This window comes from Mobula hypostoma, chromosome 10, assembly GCF_963921235.1.
Source record: "Mobula hypostoma chromosome 10, sMobHyp1.1, whole genome shotgun sequence".
Classification (NCBI taxonomy): Eukaryota; Metazoa; Chordata; class Chondrichthyes; order Myliobatiformes; family Myliobatidae; genus Mobula; species Mobula hypostoma.
This window is the reverse complement of record NC_086106.1, coordinates 28,498,586-28,521,529: the sequence shown is the minus strand read 5'-3', so window position 1 is coordinate 28,521,529 and position 22,944 is coordinate 28,498,586. Positions and strand designations below refer to the sequence as shown.

The following is a 22,944-nucleotide window of genomic DNA, read 5'->3' as shown; positions in this document are numbered from 1 at the left end:
CATGAAAATCCCAGGACATCAGCAGTTTCTAAGATATTCAAACCACCCCATCTGGCACGAACAGTCAAAGTCACTTAGATTACATTCTTTTTCCATTCTGATGTTCCAACTGAACAACTACTGATCACTTTGACCATATTTGTATGCTTTTATGCATTGAGTTGCTGCCAGTCGACTAGTTGATTAGATATTTGCATTAATCTGCAGGTGTCTACGTAACAGTGGCCACGATGAGTACATTAATAATTTGGATAAGAATGTGGTTGGCTCACTTACTAAATTCGCAGTTGACACCAAGTTGGTGGTATTGTGGAGAATGAAGAAGATCGCCATTTGTTTGCCTACTTTCCCAGTTGATTTAGTACCTGTTGTAATCTTGGGCAATGCTCAGACACGTGCAAAATGATGCATTTTGCGAAGCTAAAACAGCTCAGGACTTGCACAGAGAATGACACAGCCCCGAGGAGCGTTAAAGAACAGAGAGACTTGGGAGTGTATACACGGTCATAGAGCACCACAACACAGAAACAGGCCCTTCAGCCCATCTAGTTCATGCTGAACTATTATTTTGCCTAGTCCCATCGACCAGCACCTGATCCATAGCCCTCTACACACTTCCCATCCGGGTACTTTTCTAAATCTCCATTAAACGTTGCACTCACCACTTCTGCTGGCAGCTCGTCCCATGCTCTCACTACCCTCTCTGAGTGAAGCTCCCCTTCATGTTCCCCCTACGTATGTCAACTTCCACCCTTAACCTATGACCTCTGGTTCCATAGTTCCTTGATGGTGGCAGTTAGAGGTGGTGGTGAAGAAGCCATATGGCACACAAAATGTCATCAGATGCTGCACCAAGTACAAGAACCGGGACATCAGGTTACAGGTTGAGGAGGAGAAGATGGCGGCGGGACGCAACGTGTGCGGCCACTCCGGTGAATAATATCTGTTATTTGTCAAGTAGGGTGCCGTGCACAATTCTGATTTGATGGAGACAGACGTGAGAGTACGGAGGAACATCTGGAGAAGTTTCTGAAATGCCCGCTTCGCTGCCGCTGCTACTGTGCAATCGAGAATCTCTGGAGGGGAAGGACCCAAATCCTCGGCTTTGCTTGTTGCTCGGCGGCCAGGGCGAGGTCGAAGGCGCTCGGCAGAGGATGGCACTCGGGAGGCTGTATCGGAGGGGCTGGTCGAAGGCTCGAAGTTTTCGGATGGACGGACTCAGAGTCGGCTGTGGGCAGCTGCTTCCAAGGCATCGGCAGTTGTTGGTGCCTGGAGGTTTATGGCAGGGAGTTTCTCCCTTCTGCTGCCTGCTATCGGGGACTCGGGAGTCGATCGGGACTTTGAGACTTTTTGTTAACCGTGCCCATGGTCTGCTCTTTATCAAATTATGGTGTTGCTCTACACTGCTGTAACTATTTGTTATAATTATGTGGTTCTGTCAGTGTTAGTCTTTGGTTTGTCCTGTTTTTCTGTGATATCACTCTGGAGAAACATTGTATCATTCCTTAACGCATGCATGCATTTAACGAGGACTGAGTGTCCCCATAATCTAAAAAATAAACTGCACAAGCCCTTGGCGAGACCGCATCTGGAATACTGTGCACAGTGCTGGTCGCCGTGCACAGGAAGAATGTGCAGAAAAGATTCAGAAGGCGCTGCCAGGGCTGGAGAGTCTACATAGTCTGGGACTACGTGGTCAATTTGCCTGTCATCCATGCCTGTGAGATATGTTTTTCAAGCACAGATAGTGGAGAGTACAAGGAGTGAGCTGCCAGAAGCAATTGTGGTGGTGGTGGAGCTGGGAGGAGAGGTGGGCTACAACAATATTTTGAAGACATCATGATAGGTTCATGGATAGCTAAGGTTATGAGAAATATGGGCCAATATCTTCAGCTCAGGAGGTTATTTGACAAGTTGGGTCAAAGTGCCTGTTTCCATGCTGTGTAACTATGACATAAGCTAGTCTGTAGTATTTTAAATTGCAAGCAAGTGAGACTTCAGAAGGAGCATTGAAATGTTTTGTCGATTTCTGAATACCATATTTGACAAAGATATTACCGATCTCGAGATGTATTAACTCTGTGGACTTACGGGAAATCAGTTATTCAAAGACACTGTTGAAGATATTCTTTAGTGAGCAGGAAGTGTTCAGGAATATTTAATACAGGTGTTCACATTGATGATGGCGTGTCATGTCATTTCAAGATGAACTGTTTCCACTGGAAGAGAATTATTTAGCATGGGTGCTACTGAAAGTTTAACAGATGGCTTTGCTATCAGTCAGTTTTGTACAAGTTGTCTTCCTTCTTATAGAATTGAACAACTTATTTTCTTGCAAATACTGCTTATCCAATGCTTCGTGTCTGTGATGCTGCTGTAAGTTTTCCATTGCCCCTGTGCCTCCAATTGCTCGTGTCCAGGACAATCAACCCGACTTTGACCTTTAAGTCCAGAGTGTGACCTTGCAACCTCTGCAGAGTCTGGCCAGTTTCCTGAATATAATCCATGCCTGCTTCTTCACAGATAACCCCAGATCAGCAAGAAATCAATGTCTCTAACACAGTTACGGAACGTGTGCGTGTCCCAATAAATAAGCAGTGCTCCCTGGGCCAGCCCGCCAGCGCAACTCTCCATGCTCGCCATTTCATCATGATGATCCATTTCCCCCTCAGTTCCTTTCTCCTGCCTTCTGCCCCTGTTCTTTCACGCCCTGATTAATCGAGCTGCACCTTAAATGCACCCAGTGACCTGGACTCCACAGCCGCCTGTGGCAATGATTTCCACAGATTCACCACCCTCTGGCTGAAGAAGTTCTTCCTCACCTCTGTTCTAAAAAGATGTCCCTCTACTCTCAGGCTGTGCCCTCTGGTCCTAGACTCCATTACTATGGAAACATCCTCTCCACACCCACGCTATCGAGGCCTTTCAACATTTGATAGGTTTCAAAGAGATCCCCCCCTTCTACATTTACATCATTTATTATTATATTGTAATTTGTCCTTTACTGTGCTTGTCTTGTTTATTAATTATTGTACTGTCTTGCACTGTTCTGTGCACTTTAAGTAGCCCTGTGTAGGCCTGAAGTCTAGTGTAGTTTTCTGTTGTTTGATGTAGCACCATGGTTCTGGAGGAACGTTGTTTCCTTCTTACTGTGTACTGTACCAGCAGTTATGGCTGAAATGACAATAAAAGCGACTTGACTTGACTTGACTTAAATTCCAGCCAGTACAGGCCCAGAACCGTCAAATGCTCCTCATACAATAACCCTTTCATTCCCAAAATCATTCTCATGAACCTTCTCGGAATCCTCTTCAAAGTTAGCACATTCTTTCTTATAATAAGGGGCCTAGAACTGCTCACAATACTCCAAGTGAGGCCTCACTAGTTCCCTACAAAGCCTCAGCATTACATCCTTGCTTTTATATGCTAGTCCTCTCAGAATGAATGCTAACGTTACATTTGCCTTCCTTACCACCAACCGAACCTGCAAGTTAACCATTAGGGAATCCTGCACGAGGACTCAAGTCCCGTTGCATCTTGGATTTTTAAATTTTCTACCCATTTCGAAAATAATCCATGCTTTTATTCCTTCTATCAAAGTGCACGACCATACACTTCCCAACACTGTATTCCACTTTCCACTTCATTATCCATTCTCTTAATCTGTCTAAGTCCTTCTGCAGGCTCCCCGCTTCCTCAACACTACCTGGCCCTCCACCTATCTTCGTATCATCCGCAGACTTGGCCACAAAAACATCAATTCCATCATCCATATTACTAACATACAATGTGAAAATAAGCAGTCCCGGTCCCAACAGCGACCCATGCAGAACACCAGTAGTCACCAGCAGCCAACCGGATAAGGTTCCCTTTATTTCAACTCTGTTTCTTGCCAATCAGCCAATCTTCTATCCATGCTAGGCATTTTTCTTATGATACCATGGGCTCTTATCTTATTAAGCAGCATTATGTACAGCACCCCGTCAAAGGCCTTCTGAAAAAATCCCAAGTACACAACATCCACCGATTCTGGCTCATCGTGCTTGTTATTTCTTCAAACAGTTGCTCAGGCTGTCAAGCAAGACTTTCCCTTAAGGAAACCATGCTGACTTTGGCCGGTTTTATCATGTGCATCCAAGTACCCTGAGACCTCATCCTTAACAATCGACTCCAACATCTTCCCGACCACTGAGGTCAGGCTAACTGGCTTACGCCTCTCTTGCCTTTGCCTCTTTCCCTTCTTGGTGAGCGGACTGGCATTTGCAATCTCCAGTGCTCCAAAACCACGACAGGATCTAACGATTCTCTAAAGGTCGTTACCCATGCCTCCGCCATCTCTTTCAGAACCGTGCGATTGCACTCGCTTGTGCGCCCCGGCACTCCGGAACTCGCAGCATACTGCCAGTGTTTGCACTGGGAAGACCGGTGCAAAATACTTATATAGTTCGTCCGCCATTTCTTTGTCCCCCGTTACTACTCCCCCAGCGGATCGAGGCGGGCGGGGCGAGAGCCTGACTGAGGCGGTACGGGAAGTTTGCCAAGCTCACACCGGTTCCCCCCTCAGTGGCGGGAGGCAAATGCTGAGTGAACCCGGTCGTACCTGCTGATCTTCCGGCCTCGGCTCCCGCTGATCAGCGGCTGCTGGTCCCGACACCGTGCCCGGCTGTCGGCGCCTGCGCAGTGCGGTCCTAGCCCGGCAAGCGAGTCCGGGCTGGCGGATTTCTGCGTGGAGATGGTGTGAAAGCTTCATCTCAGCTCTGCCCCGGCAGCTCAGATCCACCGCATCGTCCAGGTGGACAACATAGCAACCGACAGCAAGTAGACGTGCACATGAAGACCGATATACATGCAGTCAAAGCCGAGTTTACTGTCAGTTCCACAAGTACGTGTGTGCGGAGGTGTAATGAAATATCACAAGCACAATAGACAGGAGTGGGCCATTCGGCCCTTCGAGCCAGCACCGCCATTCACCATGATCACGGCTGATCATGCACAATCAGTACCCCGTTCCTGCCTTATCCCCATAACCTTTGATTCCACTGTAGCACGTAGCATCAGACAAGCGTCATGAGAAAAAAAAACGAATTAAATATAAATTATGCATACTTTCTACAAGAAAACAAACCTCAAACAAAAATGTAAGTTGTAATGAAAAGTAACCAAAGTTGTGACAAGCGTTGTTATACTGAGGTAATGATTAATACTGTGCTGGTTGATTTATTAAACTGACCGGATGCAGGAAAAATGCTGTTCTGTAATGTGGTGGCCTGCGACTTCAGGCATCTATAGCTACTGCCCAGTGACAGCTACATGGAGATGGCGTGGCCTGGATGGTGGGAGACTTTGCTAATAGCTTTTGCCTTCTTGAGGTATCACCTACTGGTGGTGAGGAGGGACGGACTCTAACTCCCTGCAGCTTCTTTCATTCAACCTGCCGTTTACCAAATGGTATGTGAACCAGTCTGGACACCTTCAACACTACCCCTGTGAACATCTGTACACGTTGAAGGTTATCGGCAAGACAGCCAGTAATCAGGGAGACATATCAGGAATCAGCTCTCATGTAAAAGTGATGGGGGACAACCGTAGTTAAGTCTTCATCCAACTCAAAATCATCATTAGTAATTAAGGTAGAAACAGACAGTTTTTTTAAAGATTGGGGAATCGAGGTATATGGAGAAATAGAACAGAAAATGGATCCCAGTGTAGATCAGCCAAAATCAGACTGAATGAAGAGGCGAGTTTGAGTATCCTGGTGGATCACTCCTGCTCATGATCTTTCTACAGGTGCACAGAGGGAGCGTTCTAACCAGATGCATCTCCGCCTGCCTCGGATCAGAAAAAGCTGAGGAGGGTTGCAAACTGAGCCAGCTGCTTTGTGGGCACTAGTTCCCTCCGGCATTAAGGACCTCCTTAAAAGATAATGCTCCAGAAGACGGCATCCGTCATTAAGGACCCCCATCATCCAGAACATGCTGCCTTCTCTTAGCTATCATCAGGGAGGAGGTATAGAAGCCCAAAGACACGCACCCAACGTCGTTTTCAATTTAACCATCCCACCCTGCTCTGGTAGTAAATTTTAGTAGTTTTAGGAACCGCTACCTCCCTTCCGCCATCTTTTATCCGAACGATCACTGAAACAACCCATGAACATTACCTCACTATTTTTGCTCTTTTTGTGTCACTTATTTAATTCATTATACAGTATATATAGAAACATAGAAAACCTACAGCACAATACAGGCCCTTCAGCTGCGCTGGACATGTCCTGACCTTGGAAATTTCCTAGGGTTACCCATAGCCCTCTATTTTTCTGAGCTCCATGTACCTGTCCAGGTTTTTTTATTGAGTTATTTAGGAAGAAGCCTGTGATATTTGTGTGCTGTAGCACTTTTTTTATTCGCAGTTATTTTGTAAATAACACTATTCTTTGTATTTCTGGTCAGATGCTAAATGCATTTCATTGGCTTTGTTTCGGTACTCGGCACAATGACAATAAAGTTGAATCTAATCTAATCTAATAAATCGTATCAAACATATTCGGGTAAAGAAACACAGGTAAACTGGGGGAAGGTGTGCATTGAGTTATTCTCTGCACTGCATTGTCTGTAAAAGCAGTGAATTAGAAACATTCATTTGGTAATGCAATACTAAAAGTCCGATCATCTATTATCCAATTATTCAATAAACCCAATGTTTCACATCCGGCTCACTGAGTGATGTTTAATCCATTCTCTTGAAACTTTGGGGCTCTGTTTTCCATACCTGCTTTAAATTCACTGGGCCCCCATTTACCATTTCCTCAAAGCACACATGCACCCTATTTTCCATGCTCCCTTTAGAATTCAAAGGGGGACGAAGAAGACTGACAGTGCTGGAACTGGAGCAAAAAAGAAGCAAGCTGCTGGAGGAACTCGCTGGACCAAGCAGCATCTATGGAAGACAAGTGATAGTTGATGTCTTGGATTGAGACCCTGTATCGGAACATGCTCTACTGAATCTCAGTGGGGCTTTGTCTCCTTTGTTCCCTTCAAATTTACCAGGCTCCAGTTCCAACTGGCATATAATTCTAATTTATAGAATGCGCGTTGCACTCTACCGCTGTCAGAAACCACTAATTTCACATTTGTCGGTAATAATCCTGATTCTGATTCTAGTTTTCTTGTGCTCGAGGTCAGGACTCGGCAGTGATGACATCTGTGGCACTGGTACCGCCGAGGTCTCATTATTCACCGAGAAATGCGTTTTTACAAATCGTCACTGTGGAGTCAGCAGGAACGGTGCTGAAGGCAGGGAACAGATGAGCCGCGGTCTCACTGAATGGTGCAACAAGCTTCTGGAGTTGAATGACCAACCTCGTACTTGTTGTTCTGATAATGTCCTCTGACTGTTGTGAGATACTGAGCAATCAAGTTGTCGATTCAGGCCCCACCAGTGCCATCTTTTCTGTTCTCTTTGTGCACTTTTTACATCCTTCTCGTATCAAATCAATCCACCCTGCTTTGTGTCAAAAGGAAATTTAGCTCCAATATGTTCAGTTCTTTCCATGAAGTCTTGATATGGGTCGTGAACAGCCGTGGCTCCAGCGGGGCTCAACTGCCGCCCCCTACTGGCGACAATTTGCCATTCTGAAATTACCTGTTCAACCTGTTCAGTTCCACTCTCCTCTTCTATCAGACTCCTACTTCTTCAGCCCTTTACCTTTCCCACCCATCCGGCTTTACCGATCACCTTCCAGCCTCATTTCCCTCCCCACCACCTTTTTATTCGTTACTTGCGCTCTCGGCTCTGGTGACGTGAAAGGGACATTTCTGTGCTGCGGGGAATTCCTGGTTAAAAACGAAGGCCGTGAAAGATACTCCCGAGTCTTTAGATCGTCCCATCTCAATTTACGAACGGCGGAGAATTCGGAAATCGGGCCACTGCGACTGTTTGGGACGCTCAGCGACCAATCATGTGTTCCTTGTTAGCAGATGGTAAATCCCGTGAACCTCATTACGAGATGAGTTAGTCCTGACGAAGGGTCTCGGCCTGAAACGTCGGCTGCATCTCTTCCTAGAGATGCTGCCTGGCCTGCTGCGTTCACCAGCAACTTTGATGTGTGTAACCTCATTACGAACTCGATTACCGTGTAACCCCATTCTAATTTATTGAAATGAACTTCGCTTGATTCTATGCCTGACTAAGAGCTATTTTCCCCTCTACATATAAATCAGTAATTGACACAAATGCTGAACAAGGAATGGTCGCCACTGGCCAATCAACTGCACTTGATAACAACATCCAATTTCTATCACCCTGTTTATCCGGAACCTGCCACCCTCTGTAGACTCGAAATGAAAATTATTTTTTTTTTAATCACGGAAAGTCTTCCTGCAAATGCCGGGAAGTTGGAGCACACCACACAAAATGTTGAGGAAGCTTAGCGGGTTAGGTAGCATCAGTGGACAGTCGACGTTTCGGGCCGGAACACTTCATTGGCCCTGGTTTCGGTAGAAAGTTTCCACAGCTCAAAGAGTTATCAGAGGAGAAAACACACCCTTGGTCCCGACACGATCTGCGCTCCTCCTCCAGCAAAAAGGATGGCTTCAATACCGAGACTGATTAGTACTGTAGCTGTAATTACTGCAGAATGCAGTGCTGACGTGACCTGTGAACTCCCAAGTTGCTCAGCAGCAACAATGGATACACAGTACGCAAACAAAGTCCTTAAACTTTGTGGAAATGCACGAGACTGCAGATGCAGTAATCTACAGCCAAAAAAAATTGCGGAAAGAACTCAGCGTCTGTAGAGGGAAAGGGCTGGTTGACTTTTCGGGTCCAGAATCTGCCTCCACAGAGGCTGCCTAGCCCGCTGAATTCCTCAACCAAATCGTTATTTTTTTTCGCCTAAATATCTGATGTCATCCGTGTGTGACGTGAGCCTTGCGTGACGTCAGCCTGCTGTAATATCAATGGGCATTAGCGGACCCCATCCCCCTCGTACCCCATCCGTTCGTTAGTTAGTTAGTTAGTTAGTTAGTTAGTTATATGCACACTTTCTTTTTCTCTCTCTCTCCTTTTTCTCCCTCTGACTATACCCCTTGCCCATCCTCTGGGGTTCCCCCCCCTCACTTTTCCTTCTCCCTGGGCCTCCTGTCCCGTGATCCTCTCATATCCCTTTTGCCAACCAGCTGTCCAACTCTTGGCTCCATCCCTCCCCCTCCGGTCTTCTCCTATCATTTTGGATCTCCCCTTCCCCCTCCCACTTTCAAATCTCTTACTAGCTCTTCCTTCAGTTAGTCCTGACGAAGGGTCTCGGCCTGAAACGTCGACTGCACCTCTTCCTAGAGATGCTGCCTGGCCTGCTGCGTTCACCAGCAACTTTTATGTGTGTTGCTTGAAATTCCAGCATCTGCAGATTTCCTCGTGTTTGCGATGACCATATGCTGTGATTTTTGTGTATTAACAGGCTGATGGACAAAGGATGTTTGAGAAAACGGAACCAGTCCCTGACCTGCATTGGCTTCTACAACATCACCAAAACACGTGATCTCCATCATCCGAAGGGCAACGAGAACACTGCCCCCTACAGGTCACCTGCCAGAGCACACACCTTCCTCCGTAGATATTTACCAAAGCCTCATTTGCACGGGATCTAAATCCTGTCGTCAACATATTGGGAACGCTTTCACCAGAAGGATCGCACACATTCAAGAATCCTGAAAAATAACGAATAATGGCTAATATTTCAAGTCCAAGACTTAACCGTTTCCGTTTATAGTCATAGTCATGGTCATACTTTATTAATCCCGGGGGAAATTGGTTTTCGTTTCCACATCCGGCTGATTATTTTTCTAATATTTTCTGTTTTTGATTTTTAGTTCCAGCATCTACAGTTTGTAAAAATCTGTTTGGAATAAGTATCTTATAAAAAGATTAAAGGTAACTCATTTTAACTCGAAGTTTAGCAAGGGGCTGGAAGCCACTGCCCGATGCAGAGAGAAAACTTCGTCACGTTTAATTAATATTAAACTGAAGCGCCGTAGCCGATAGCAAACACGAATAGTCCGGGTCGGCGCTGTATGTTGCTTCACAAGCGGTTTCACCCGAGGGGAAAAGTCACACGTGGATCGGGTGGATTTTGCCAACTGGTTCGGAAAGAGGCAGCCGAGGTTTCTCATGAAGATGCAGTTCATACTCAGGGATTTCCGAGAAGGATGGCCGGAGAGGGAAAATAAATGTCCCTAGAGCCCGAGAAGGCATGTGGAGTGAACACAGATTGTTTCCCCAGGATCCGGTACAATAAATTCAAAATTATTATAATCATGATGATAAAAGTCATCGACCTTGGATTAGCGGCGCCAGACGTTATCTTAAAAATTGCACCTTAGCCGATGCCGAACGTGACTCAGCGGGTCGAGCAGCATCCGGAAGACTAGAAGACATAGGAGAGAGTGAGACCATTCGCCCCATCGAGTCTGATATACCATTCTATCACGGCTGATTTATCATCCCTGTCAACCCCATTCTCCTGCTTTCTCCCCGTAACCCCTGACGCCCTGACTAACCAGGAACCTATCAAACTCCGCTTCAAATATACCCAATGACTTGGCCTCTACCACCGTCCGTGGCAATGAATTCCACAGATTCACAACCCTCTGGCTAAAGAAATTACTCCTCATCTCTGTAATAAAGGGGTGTTCTTGCACTCTGATGTTGAACCCTCTTATCCGAGACTCCCCCACTATTTTAATCTCTCTCCACGTGCACGCTACCGAGGCCTTTCAATATTCAGTAATCTCCTGTGGATCACCAACACGTACCATCCGCTGGAACCATTTACCACTCTCGGGACACCGGACACTGGAGCAGCAAAGAAAGCGCCGGAGGAACTCAACAGATCGGGCAGCATCTGTGGAGGGAAATGTTTACTCACCATCTTAGGTCGATACCTTCACCTGATCCGCTGAGTTCCTCTGGCATTTTGTGCGTAATTCTGTTTAACACTCCCTCTGCTTTTGCTCTTTGAGTTCAAGTTCAAATTTGTTGTCATTCAAACGTACAGTTAACTGAACAGTTAAACGTCTAATGATCATGAACTGTTGTCATTCCATGTTATATGAAAGGTATAACCCAACATTGGCCGCTGTTGGTGTAATGCACTGTTGATGTGACTGCTCTTGCTGGCCCCTGTCGTGGTGAGTCGATTGTTGAGCTGCTGTTCGGCGTCTCCACGAGCATCAGATGTTGTTGCACTGTCCCGTTAGTGTTGTAAGTTCATAACAGGGCTGCACGATAGCAGTTAGTGCATCACTTCAGAGGTCCAAGTACTGGATCAAAGATCAAAGTAAATCTGTTATCAAATGCGCATATATCAATCACCGTGTATTACAATGAAATTCATTTTCTTTCAGATATTCACAGTAAGACAAAGAGATACAATACCATCAATGAAAGATTACACACAAAGACTGACAACCAATGTGCAGAAGGAGACAAACTGTGCAAATATATATAATCAATAATAATGACAACAAATAAATAATGCTGAGAACACAAGTTGTGTGTCGATAGGTTTTGTTATATATAAGTTTCGTGTGTTATAGTACTTTTAAAATATCCCTTAACACATGCACAGTTCTCCTTTGTTGTGAATGCTTCCTGCTGCTGAATCAGAAAAGAATGACAAACTAATTTTTAAGTATTTTCCGGACTCAATTGGTGTGTTCCGCAGGATTCGTCAAAATGTTTCGCTAACAACAGGATATACCCATGGGCGGGACTGAGGTTAGGATACAGGGGTGGACGAAGAACGCCTAAGGTTTTGGCGCAGCAGAAAAATATTGTCCACGTGTTGCTCTCTCATACAATGGAATCAATAAAAATCTACACGAAAAGACTGACCAACAACCAACGTGCAAAAGAAGACAAACTCTAGAAATACATAAAACATTCATAAAAATAAATAAATCATCCTGCGAACATGAGATGCGAGTCCATAGGATTTGTTTTGTTTAAGTTGTACTGGAGGGCCGATGTGGAGAGTGCTACCGGTGATGTCCCGCGTATATCAGCCATTCTGCTAAATAATGGTCTCCTAAACAGAAGGAGAGTGAGGGTATAGCCTGTTGGATCTTGCTCTGCCCCGTGAGAAAGTAGCATCGCTTGCGACAGGCAGCAGAACATCTAGTGGCCACCCTCACTGGGGAGGTGGACACCCCAGAACCGCAGAATGTCACCCCATTGTCACCTGCTTGCATCTAAACTGCACGTCCTGCCATTCCGTATTTAACAATCCACCTTGGCCTACTCTGAATCTCCTCAGTGACAGAGTCTCCACAGCTCTTTTGGGTAGAGAATTCCAAAACCTCAGGATCATCTCGGTGAGGATTTCGTCCTTCTCACCTCTGCCCTGAACGGCTGACTCATTGGTGCGGATGGTAGTCACTGCCTCGCCGTGCAAGTCGCAAATGCAAATGCATTTTAATGTGGATAAATGTGAGGTTATCCACTTCGATGGCCAGAACAGGAAGGCAGATTACTATCTGAATGCAGTCAAGTTAGGAAAAGGGGAAGTATAACAAGATCTAGGTGTCCTTGTTCATCAGTCACTGAAAGTAAGCATGCAGGTACAGCAGGTAGTGAAGAAAGCTAATGGCATGTTGCCCTTCATAACAAGGGGAGTTAAGTATAGGAGCAAAGAGGTCCTTCTGCAGTTGTACAGGGCCCTGGTGAGACCACACCTGGAGTATTGTGTACAGTTTTGGTCTCCAAATTTGAGGAAGGACATTCCAGCTATTGAGGGAATGCAGCGTAGGTTCACGAGGTTAATTCCCGGGATGGCGGGGCTGTCATATGTTGAAAGATTGGGGCGACTGGGCTTGTATACACTGGAATTTAGAAGGATGAGAGGGGATCTGATTGAAACATATAAGATTATTAAGGGATTGGACAAGCTAGATGCAGGAAACATGTTCCCGATGTTGGGGGAGCCCAGAACCAGAGGCCACACTTTAAGAATAAAGGGTAGGCCATTTAGAACGGAGTTGAGGAAAAACTTCTTCACACAGAGGGTTGTGGATCTGTGGACTGCTCTGCCTCAGAGGGCAGTGGAGGCCAATTCTCTGGATTCTTTCAAAAAAGAGTTAGATAAATCTCTTAAAGATAGCGGAGTGAAGGGATATGGGGAGAAGGCAGGAACGGGGTACTGATTGTGGATGATCAGCTATGATCACAGTGAATGGCGGTGCTGGCTCGAAGGGCTGAATGGCCTACTCCTGCACCTATTGTCTATTGTCAAACTCAGGCGGTGTCATTGTGGAGTCCTTGTGTTCTACAGCACCGGTGTGATCTGCATGCCCTCCTAGTGCTCCTGTTTCCTCCCACATCCCAAAGACATGCGAGCTTGTGGGTTAATCGGCCGCTGTACATTGCATGCAGCGTGTAGACGAGGAGAGTGAGGTGAATGTGCGGAGTACCTTGCCGCGGAGAGCTGTGGAGGCCAACCCACTGGGTGTATTTAAGACGGAGACTGATAGGCTTTTGTTTCATGGGTTGAGGGTGGGAAACGGGAACTGAGGGTTACGGGGGAAAGGGCAACGTAGCAGAATAGTTTTTTTTGACCCCATGATTGGAAGGTAAAGCGGGCTCGATGGACTGAATGGCCTAATTCAGGACAATGGTGTTGACGGGAATGCAGTACCTCTCTGTACCTAATAAACTGGCCACTGAGTGTATGTCCGTGGTTTTCTGCTGCTCTAGCCCATCCACCTCAAGGTTTGACGTGTTGCGCATTAGAGATGCTCCTCTCCACACCACTGTTGTAACGTGTGGTATGAGTTACTGTCGCCTTTCTGTGAGTTTCAACCCGTCTGGCCATTGTACTCTCACCTCTCTCATGAACAGGGTGTTTTCTTCCCACAGAACTGCCGCTCACTGAATGTTCGTTTGCTTTTTTGTTTCTCACGCCATTCTTTGTCAATCTAGAGACGGTTGTGCGTGAAAACCCCAGGGGACCAGCAGTTTCTGAGATATTCAAACCACCCCGTCTGGCACCACAAATTATTCCACGGTCAAAGTCACTTAGAGACATTTCTACCCCATTCCGATGTTCGGATGTTCGGGTTGAGCAACAACTGAACATCTTGACCACGTCTGCATGTTTATCAACAACGAGTTGCTGCCACGACTGGCTGATCAGATACCTGTATTAACGAGCAGCTGTAGAAGTGTACCTAATAACGTAGCCAAAGGGTATATGAAGCATAAACAAAGGTATCAATGTATAATTGGGTGTTTGGTGATTAGTACAGATTCAATATTTATTTTGAGATATTGAGCCCTAGTTCTAGACACTTCAGCAAGGGAGTAAACATCCTGCATCTGCCTTGTCAAGCCCCACCAGTATTTTGTGTTTCAATAAAATCACTTTGCATTCCTTGAGCAAACGGTCCCAGTCTGCTTAATGTCATTTCGTAGGACAACCTGGTGAACTTTTGTTGCACTCCATCCACTGAGGAATCTCCCTCTTGAGTTCAAGTTCAATTTCAAGTTTAATTGTCATTGCACCACACGGCTAAACGAAACATCATTCTTCCCGGACCACGGTGTAAAACACAGGACGTATAGTCACACTCAGCACACAGCACATACAGTCACAAAATAATATTAGCAAAGGTCCCTGTGTGACATGGCCTGGATTCATGGTGCATGCGACGTCGTCAGGGAGCCATGCTTCCGCAAGAACAAACACGTAGCAGTTCCCCATCTCGGGCTGGGTCATCCGCAGACAAAGCAATCAAGCTTGTTTCCGGCGAGCGAACACTGGAGAGCAGCGCCGACGGGGAAACTGGCCTGCAGGGGCCGGCTCCAAACCCAGCACAGATCCCAGTGTGCCCGCAGCATCTCTGTTCTCTCCTACACTGCCTCCGCTCCTCCCCTGAGTGCTACGAGGTCTGGTCCGCAGAGCAACCAAGGTAAGGAGACCAGCTTGCTCGTAGGATTCCAGACCTGGTCTCAGCAGGGCTCAGTACAATTTCGGTCGGAGAAAACTCTTGTCCACAAATCGTTTTTCAATAAAACCCTTCTGAATTCCTTTCAGTAGTTGTGTAATTTATCTGCAAGAACGCCCAGCTTGTTCTAAAAGCCAACAATATTTTCAAACGACTTTCCTATTAATTTCTATCAAAGTGGACGACCCCACAGTATAGTTAGGTATGTTGGACATGGTTTCTCTTTCACAAACCCAATCCTATTAGCACTGACCACAGTCATCCACTCCCCCCCCCCCCCCGGGGTCTAGATTTAGGGTTAAAAGAATTGGCGGGGGGGGGGGGGCAACTGAGATTGTGGTCCAGATACTGAAAGAGGCGCCAGAGGACTGGTTGAAGCACTTAGTGGTTAATAACATTTAAAAGGTACTTGGACAGGCACGTAGATAGGAAAGATTGGAAAGGATATGGGCCAAGCGTGGGACTAGTTTAGATGGGAATCTTGGTTGACACGGACCACTTGTGCGGAAGAGCCCTTTTCTGCTCTGTAAGATGGTTTTCCACCGGACATTTTGACTGCGGTTGCTTTGCCCACGCACGGCACCTCCGTATCCACCCTGAAGCCCCTCCGCGTCTTCCTCACAACTGTCTCCCTCGCCCAGCGTTGCCCTGTCAGCAGACCCGGATATGTTATATTGGGCTCCTCCAAACTGCCCGTGAGCAGCCGGGAGCCCGACCCCGATCCCTGTAACATCCCACGTCACAGCCTCCCGACCCGAGTGCCCTATTTATTCCTGTTCCATTTCTATCCAGTAATCAATCCATAATCCATGGGGATATATGTATTAGCCCCAATCCTTGGACTATTTGTGAACCCCTTGTGTGGTACCTCATGAAAGTTGGTGTAAAATTCCCCAATGACCACTGGTTTCACCCATTACCTTTTCAACTCCTGTTTCTCATTAAATTCCAACTGGTTTGTTGGATGTGATTTCCCTTTCATAAATCCAGACAATCGTGTACGTATTGTACAGTTGCCATGTGGCGAATAGCTTACTGATGGACTTTCTCCTCTACAAATCTCGGGCGTCCCTTCTCTCTCCCCCCCCCCCCCCCCGCTTAGTTAGTGGTATTAAATTTCCTGTTCTCTATTCTTTGAGAATCATTCTGGACTCTTTGGAGTAACTGAAATCATTACCTCTCATGTCAACACTCGTTGTTTAATGTTCTGTCGAGGTGGATTAACGTGGCATTAGCACCTTTCCCAAGGCATCCTGTCCCGATATGTATTGCCATTCGGTCAAATTAACTTCATAACACTTTATTTCACTTCTGCCAAAACAACTAAACGTCCGTAAAAACTCACGGTTACAGGGATTCGGAATGTCTTTGACAGGGCACCGACCTGCTTTCGTCCAATCCCTACAATTTTTGTAAATCAAAAAATTAAACTCCTCCCCTCCCCCACCACCCGGTACCTCCCCGACATTGACACAAAGCAGGCCCCAGTCCTCGGAAGGTGGCTGCGGTGAACAGCACAGATACCTGGAAGTGGAAGCTCCATGAACAGAGAGGGGAGAAAGAGACGAGGATGCTCCGGCAGGGTGATCTGCGAGGCGGCTGCTGCGGAGCAGAGACAGTGGCGGGAGGGGAGGTCGCCGTGTTTTCCCCGCTGGACTGAATGGCTGGTCTTTGCACCGTACGCTCTATATACTGCACTCGGGAGGCACCAAAAGGCTGCCAGACAAAGAGTTTCAAACAGAACTGCTTCAGATCGAGAATATTAAACTCCAGCACAGTTATAGAGTGGCAGAGCTGTGGCCGGTGATCAGTGTGATGAGCGGCGGCAATGAGCGCAGAACCGAACAGTGACCCCAGTAACATTCCACACCAGGCGGATTTTAAACTTTCTCTCTCTGATGAGCTCGCTGGTGTCTCAGCAGGTTGGACGAGCAACTGAATCCCTTCCCGCACTCGGAGCAGGTGAAGGGCCTCTCCCCGGTGTGAACCCGCCGGTGCGTCAGCAGGCTGGATGACTCGGTAAATTCCTTCCCGCAGTCGGAGCAGGTGAAGAGCCTCTGCCCGGTGTGAACTCGCTGGTGCCGCGTCAGTTTAGCCGACTCGGCAAATCCCTTCCCGCACTCGGAGCAGGTGAAGGGCCTCTCGCCAGTGTGAACCCGCTGGTGTATCCGCAGGTGGGACGACCAGTGGAATCCTTTCCCACACTCAGAGCAGGTGAACGGCCACTCCCCGCTGTGAATTCGCTTATGCATCACCAGTTCGGATGACCGAGAGAATCCCTTCCCGCACTTGGAGCAGGTAAGCGGTTTCTTCCTGCTGTGAACTCGCTGGTGTCGGGTGAGATTGGCTGACTCAGTGAACCCCTTCCCGCACTCGGGGCAGATGAAGGGCCTCTCCCCGGTGTGAACCCGCTGGTGTCTAATCAGATTGGCGGACCCGGCGAATTCCTTGCCGCACTCGGAGCAGGTGAATGGCTTCTCCCTGGTATGGACTTGCTGGTGCCTGGTCAGATTCACCGACTCAGCGAACCCCCTCCCACACTCCAAGCAGATGAACGGCCTCTCCCCGGTGTGAACCCGATGGTGCGTCAGCAAGGAAGACGACTGACTGAATCCCCTCCCACACTCCAAGCAGATGAACGGCTTTTCCCCGGTGTGAACCCGCTGATGCGTTAGCAGGTTGGAGGACTGATTGAATCCTTTCCCGCACTCGGAGCAGATGAACGGCGTCTCTCCAGTGTGAACCCGCTGGTGTTTGATCAAATCGCTGGATCGTTTGAAGCGTTTCCCGCAATCAGCGCACCGATAGGGGTTCATTGTTCCCGAGATGCGAGATATATCAATGAATTCTTTCCGAGTCACACAGCGAGTATGGGTCGCTCCGCAGCCCTGATGGAGATTCTCGGGGACACGGCGGCAGGTGGGGACCTTGCACCCGATCAGCCCCGACGGTGAATCCCGGAGCGAATCCACGGGGCAGCCCCGGTACACCGATCCACCGTCAGTGAGGTCTGGCTGACTTGTCGCACCCGTGATGCAGTACGTGCCTGGGGCGGGGGGTGGGAGGGGGTGTCACGCAGGCGCGTCGGTGGGACGGTGGTAAGCAGAGCGCTTTCTGATGCCCGGGGATTGTGGGTAAATTAGAGGCCATTGGCATTTTGTCCGTACCATTCTGTAGACCGAATTTACTGTCTCAGGCAGTTCCGACAATCCTGATTTCCAAATCTTGTAGGTAATAGCTGTTAAAGTATTTGGGTCTGAGATCTGGAAAAAAAGGGCTTTAATTAACTCCCCTTTAAATAAAACCCCATGTTGATTCAGGGAACTGTGTGGGCGGCTCAATGTGATTAATTGGCAAGTGCAGTTAATCGTTTTATTTTGAGGAGTCTGGGTCACCAGAGTCAACTTATATCAAGCTGTGAAGTCGCTTATTTGTCTCCGGTGTGAACAAGGTACTGTGCATACTTGACTGCTCGCCCAAGTCTCAACCGGTCAGGCGCAGCGGTACATTCTGGGAGTGACAGTGCGGCGACCGCGGCATTGGTGCATCAGTTCTTGCGCTCCAACGAGCGGCTCACCAGGAACTGGAGAGTCGTCAGACACCTAGTTATGACCACCTTCGTTAACTGGCTTGGTCTGCTAACTGGCGGCAAAACATTCTCCGCCGTTGAGTGAATGGCCGTCCTCCATCTCACAATCGAGCACCCCCAAAACAATCTGACGGACCGCGACCTCACCAGTATCCAGGCCTCTCTCCACCAGGCAAGGCAAAACTGTCCCCTGTGTGGCCCGGTGTCACAATCATCCTCCCGCTTCCGTCGTGCCGGGGTCTGAGAAGGAGTTCGCAGAATTAACCTCCCACGACATTCTACGGTAATGAACTGAACAGGAGAAACTGTAGATGTTAGAATCCGAAGAAACATACACAAAGCAACACATACAAAATGCTGGAGGAACTCAGCAGGTCAGGCAGCATCTATGGAAATTGATAAATAGTCGACGTTTCGGGCCCAGATCCTTCATCAGGAGTCAAACACAAAACACTGGAGAAACTCGACACTGATGAAGTTCCCTCCTTAAATGCAGCCTGGCCTGCTGAGTTCCTCCAGCGTTTTGTGTGCGTGAACTCTTTTTCTGTACTCCGACCACGGGAAATGTTTTAAGCGCGTCAATAATCTGACCAGAACCTCCAGTCAGGTGAGCGGTTTCTCACCTGCCCGATTATGCGAAGAGGTTCACTCGGTCATTCCAGCTGGTGGCACGCCAACAAAGGGAGAGGTTATTCGCCTGCTGCAGGGGTGGGAAAGTGTCCAAGATGCTGCCGCACCATAGAGTTCACACTGAGGAGGGAGAGAGCGAAAGCCTGATAATATCGACGTGGAATATTGAAGCAACACCCCAGAGAGAGACCAGGAATCCGCACGTTTCTGCCCATGCTAAGGCTGCCAATCGCACTGGGCTTTTGGCCATAGGTGGAGTTTATTTCTCCCGTATTATAACAAATGAATTCTTTGTGAAACACCCCACATTATAAAGTACGTATGGTGCGGACACAGGCCAGGCAGCCCAGTTAGATTACTCACCTCTGTAGATGCGGCCTGACCTGCCGAGTTCCTCCAGCATTTTATGTGCGTTTCTCAACATCTCCAGCATGGTCGGTTTGGCTTGCGTCAGCATCCTGCGTTAAGTGCAGCTTCCTTTCCCTTCAGCGTTTCTGCTCCACTCCAGCGTCCTCTCGGCTCACCCTTCTAGGATCCTGGTGAAGGTCTAGGCCGAAACGTCGACTGCTTATTCTCCTCCGAAGACACTGCCTGGCCCCTTGCATTTTGTGCGTTACTCTGGAATGTACCTCTGTTTCTCTCTCTCTCTCTAATCCGTACTTTTGATGTTTTATGCCTGTTCCGTGAATTACTTATCACGTGACCCCCAAATCCTGCCACCATTTGTGACGTAACATGTTGGAGCCCTCCCCTCCCCCCCATGAGCTTTCACATCCAACACGTCCTCCTCCGCAACTTCCGCCGTCTGAAAGGGATCCCACCATCAGACAGATCCTCAATCCCGCTTTCCGCAGGGATCGCTCCCTCCCTGATTCCACTGTCTGTCCATTCGACCCTCCCCACAGGTCATCTTCCGGGCACTTATCCCTGCAAGCAGCCTAAACGCCCATTCACCTCTTCCCTCGTCACCATTCAGGGCCCCAAACTGCCCTTCCAGGCGAGGCAACACTTCACCTGTGAATCTGCTGAGATCGGCTATTGCATCCGGTGCTCCCGATGCGGCCTCCTCGACATTGACGAGACCCGTCGTAAACTGGGGACCATTTTGTCGCGCACGTCCACTTCATCCGCCAAAAGCGGAATTTCCTGATGGCCAACCATTTTAATTCCGATTTCCATTCCCGTTCCGACATAACACCATAAGATCATAAGACATAGGAGCAGAATTAGGCCATTTGGCCTATCGAGTCTGCTCCACCGTTTAATCATGGCTGATCCGGTCCCCCTCCCCCTCAGCCCCGCTCCCCGGCCTTCTCCCCGCAACCTTTGATGCCGTGTCCTGTCAGGAACCTATCAAGCTCTGCCTTAAATACACCCAACGACCCGGCCTCCACGGCTGCCTGTGGTAATAAATTCCACAATTTCACCACCTTCAGACTAAAGAAATTTCTCCACATCTCTACTTTAAATGGACCCCCTCTACCCTGAGGCTGTGCCCTCTTGTCCTAGACTCCCCCACCATGGGAAACATCCTTTCCACACCTACTCTGTCTTGGCCTTTCAATATTCGGAAGGTTTCAATGAGATCCCCCGTCATCCTTGTAAATTCCAGCGAGTACGGACCCAGAGTTATCAAACATTCCTCGTATGATAACACCTGGAATCACCCTTGTGAACCTCCTCTGAACCTCTCCAGTGCCAGCACATCTTTTCTTAGATGAGGAGCCCAAAACTGTTCACAATACTCAAGGTGAGGCCTCGCCAGTGACTTATAAAATCTCAGCATCACATCCTTGCTCTTGTATTCTAGACCTCTTGAAACGAATGCCAACATTACATTTGCCTTCCTCACACATCGATCCGTAGCCTCCTCTTCTGCCACAATGAGACCATTCTCTGGGTGGAGGACCACCGCCTTATATTCCGTCTGGGTAGCCTCCAACGGGATAGCATGAACGTAGATTTCTCCTTTCGGTAAAAACAAACCCTCCCCCTTCCATCTTCCTCTATTCCCCAGTCATGCCTCCTTTCGCCTGCCTATCATCTTCCCCTTGTTCCCCTACTCCTTCCCTTTCTCCTATAGTCTACTATTCTTTCCTGTCAGAGTCCTTCTTCTCCAGCCCTCGACCTTTCCCACCTTCCTGGTTTCACCCATACCTACCTGGTCCTCTTCCCCCTCCCCCACCTTTTTATTCTGGCGTCTTGCCCCCCCCACCTTCCTTTCCAGTCCTGAAGAAGAGTCTCGGCTGAAAAAATCGACTGTTTATACATTTCCACAGATGTTGCCCGACTTCCGGCACCACTTCGTGTGTGTTGCCGGAGAGCCTCAGCGGGTCACAGAGCACCTCTGGGAATGAATGCCGTTTCGTTCCGAGGCCTTTTATCTGGACTGAAAGATATAGGGGAGATCGCCAGTGTATAGAAAAGGTGGAGGACAGAGGTGTAGCAAGCGGGGCAGCGACAGGAGGGAGTGTTCGGATAAGGTGGGCGGGGGGGGAGTGGGATTAGTGTCAAAAACAAAGATGATAGAATCTGATAGGAGAGGGAGCGGTGGACTGCAGTAGAGGAGAGGGTTAGTGGGAGGTGTGTGTGGGGGAGGGGAGATTTGGAGATGGGATCTCGGTGGATCTTCAGGCAAGGTATCGGGGAACTTCGCGGGTCGGGCAGCATCTACGTTTCACACAGATCAGGAGTTTGGTGGAATATTCTCTTCGTGTCTGGATGCGTGTAGCTCTAACTCTCACAAAGCTCAAGGATATCTACGACAATTCGAAACGCCCCATTCACTATCCCCAAACCATCATTGTGTTCGCCACCGGCAGAGTGTGGCGGCGGCGCATCTGATTTCCAAGGCACGCAGCGAGTCTGTCGTTGTCATTTATTCTATCCGGTGCTCCCGCTGCTGCCTTCTCTTCATGGGCGAGAGCTGATACAGACCGGGTCCGCTTCCTCGGGCACCTTCGCGCTGTCCGCCGCCAACAGCCTTCATTTGCCGGTGGCCGCCGTTTCAATTCGACCTCCCATTCCCCTACCGCCACAATGAGGTCTCACGCAGGATGGAGGAGAAACACATCACATTCCGTCTGATAATGCCCTGTTAACATCGATTTCTCTCATTTCCGGTAACAACCCACTCCGCTCCTTTGTTATGTTTTGTTTTTCCACATTCTGGTGGCCCTCTCGCCCTTTCTCCTCGCCGTTCGTAGCCTTCCCGTCAACTCCCTCTGGTTCCCCTCCTCCTTCCCTTTATTTCACGGTCCACGATCCTCTCCTATCTGATTTCCCTTTCTTCCACCTCTCACCTCCCAGCTTCTGATATCAACCCCCCCCCCCCAGGCTTCTCCCTCATCGGGACACCTTGTGACCCGCCAGCTTGTCCTTCTCCCACCCTCACCCCATTTTATTCTGGCCTCTGCCACCTTCCTTTCCGGTCCTGCTGAAGGGGCTCGGCTCGAAAAGTCGACAGTCTATTTCCCTCCGCCTGACCCGCGGAGTTCCTCCGGCACTCTGTTTGTGCCTTTTCATCAGGAGGAACAGAGGCAAGACGCTCCTGAAAGTCAGTCGCCGACAGCAGGTTCCCTTCCAAACTGCGCGTAATCCTGATCTGAAACTCAGTCCGGGTGTTCGACCGCGCCGGGTCACCCGAACGCCCGCGGTGGTTCCGGGAGGCGGCCGGTGACCGCGCCCTCTGCAGTTGGTTAACCCTGGCCGAAGTCGCACTGCCAGACCACG

The 22,944-nt window shown here is 48.5% G+C and overlaps 1 protein-coding gene across 1 annotated transcript in view; it reads right to left on the bottom strand.

Moving 5' to 3' along the window:
* The window catches only part of LOC134352467 (uncharacterized), a 192,867-nt gene that overhangs the window by 121,979 nt on the left and 47,944 nt on the right, over positions 1 to 22,944 (bottom strand). Inside the window, exons 5-6 of the mRNA XM_063059744.1 lie at positions 16,880 to 17,803; positions 4,601 to 4,722 (exon numbers count right to left, since the gene is read on the bottom strand). Of these exons, the coding sequence (XP_062915814.1) occupies positions 4,601 to 4,722; positions 16,880 to 17,803 (1,046 nt within the window). The remainder of the gene's footprint in view (positions 1 to 4,600; positions 4,723 to 16,879; positions 17,804 to 22,944) is intronic.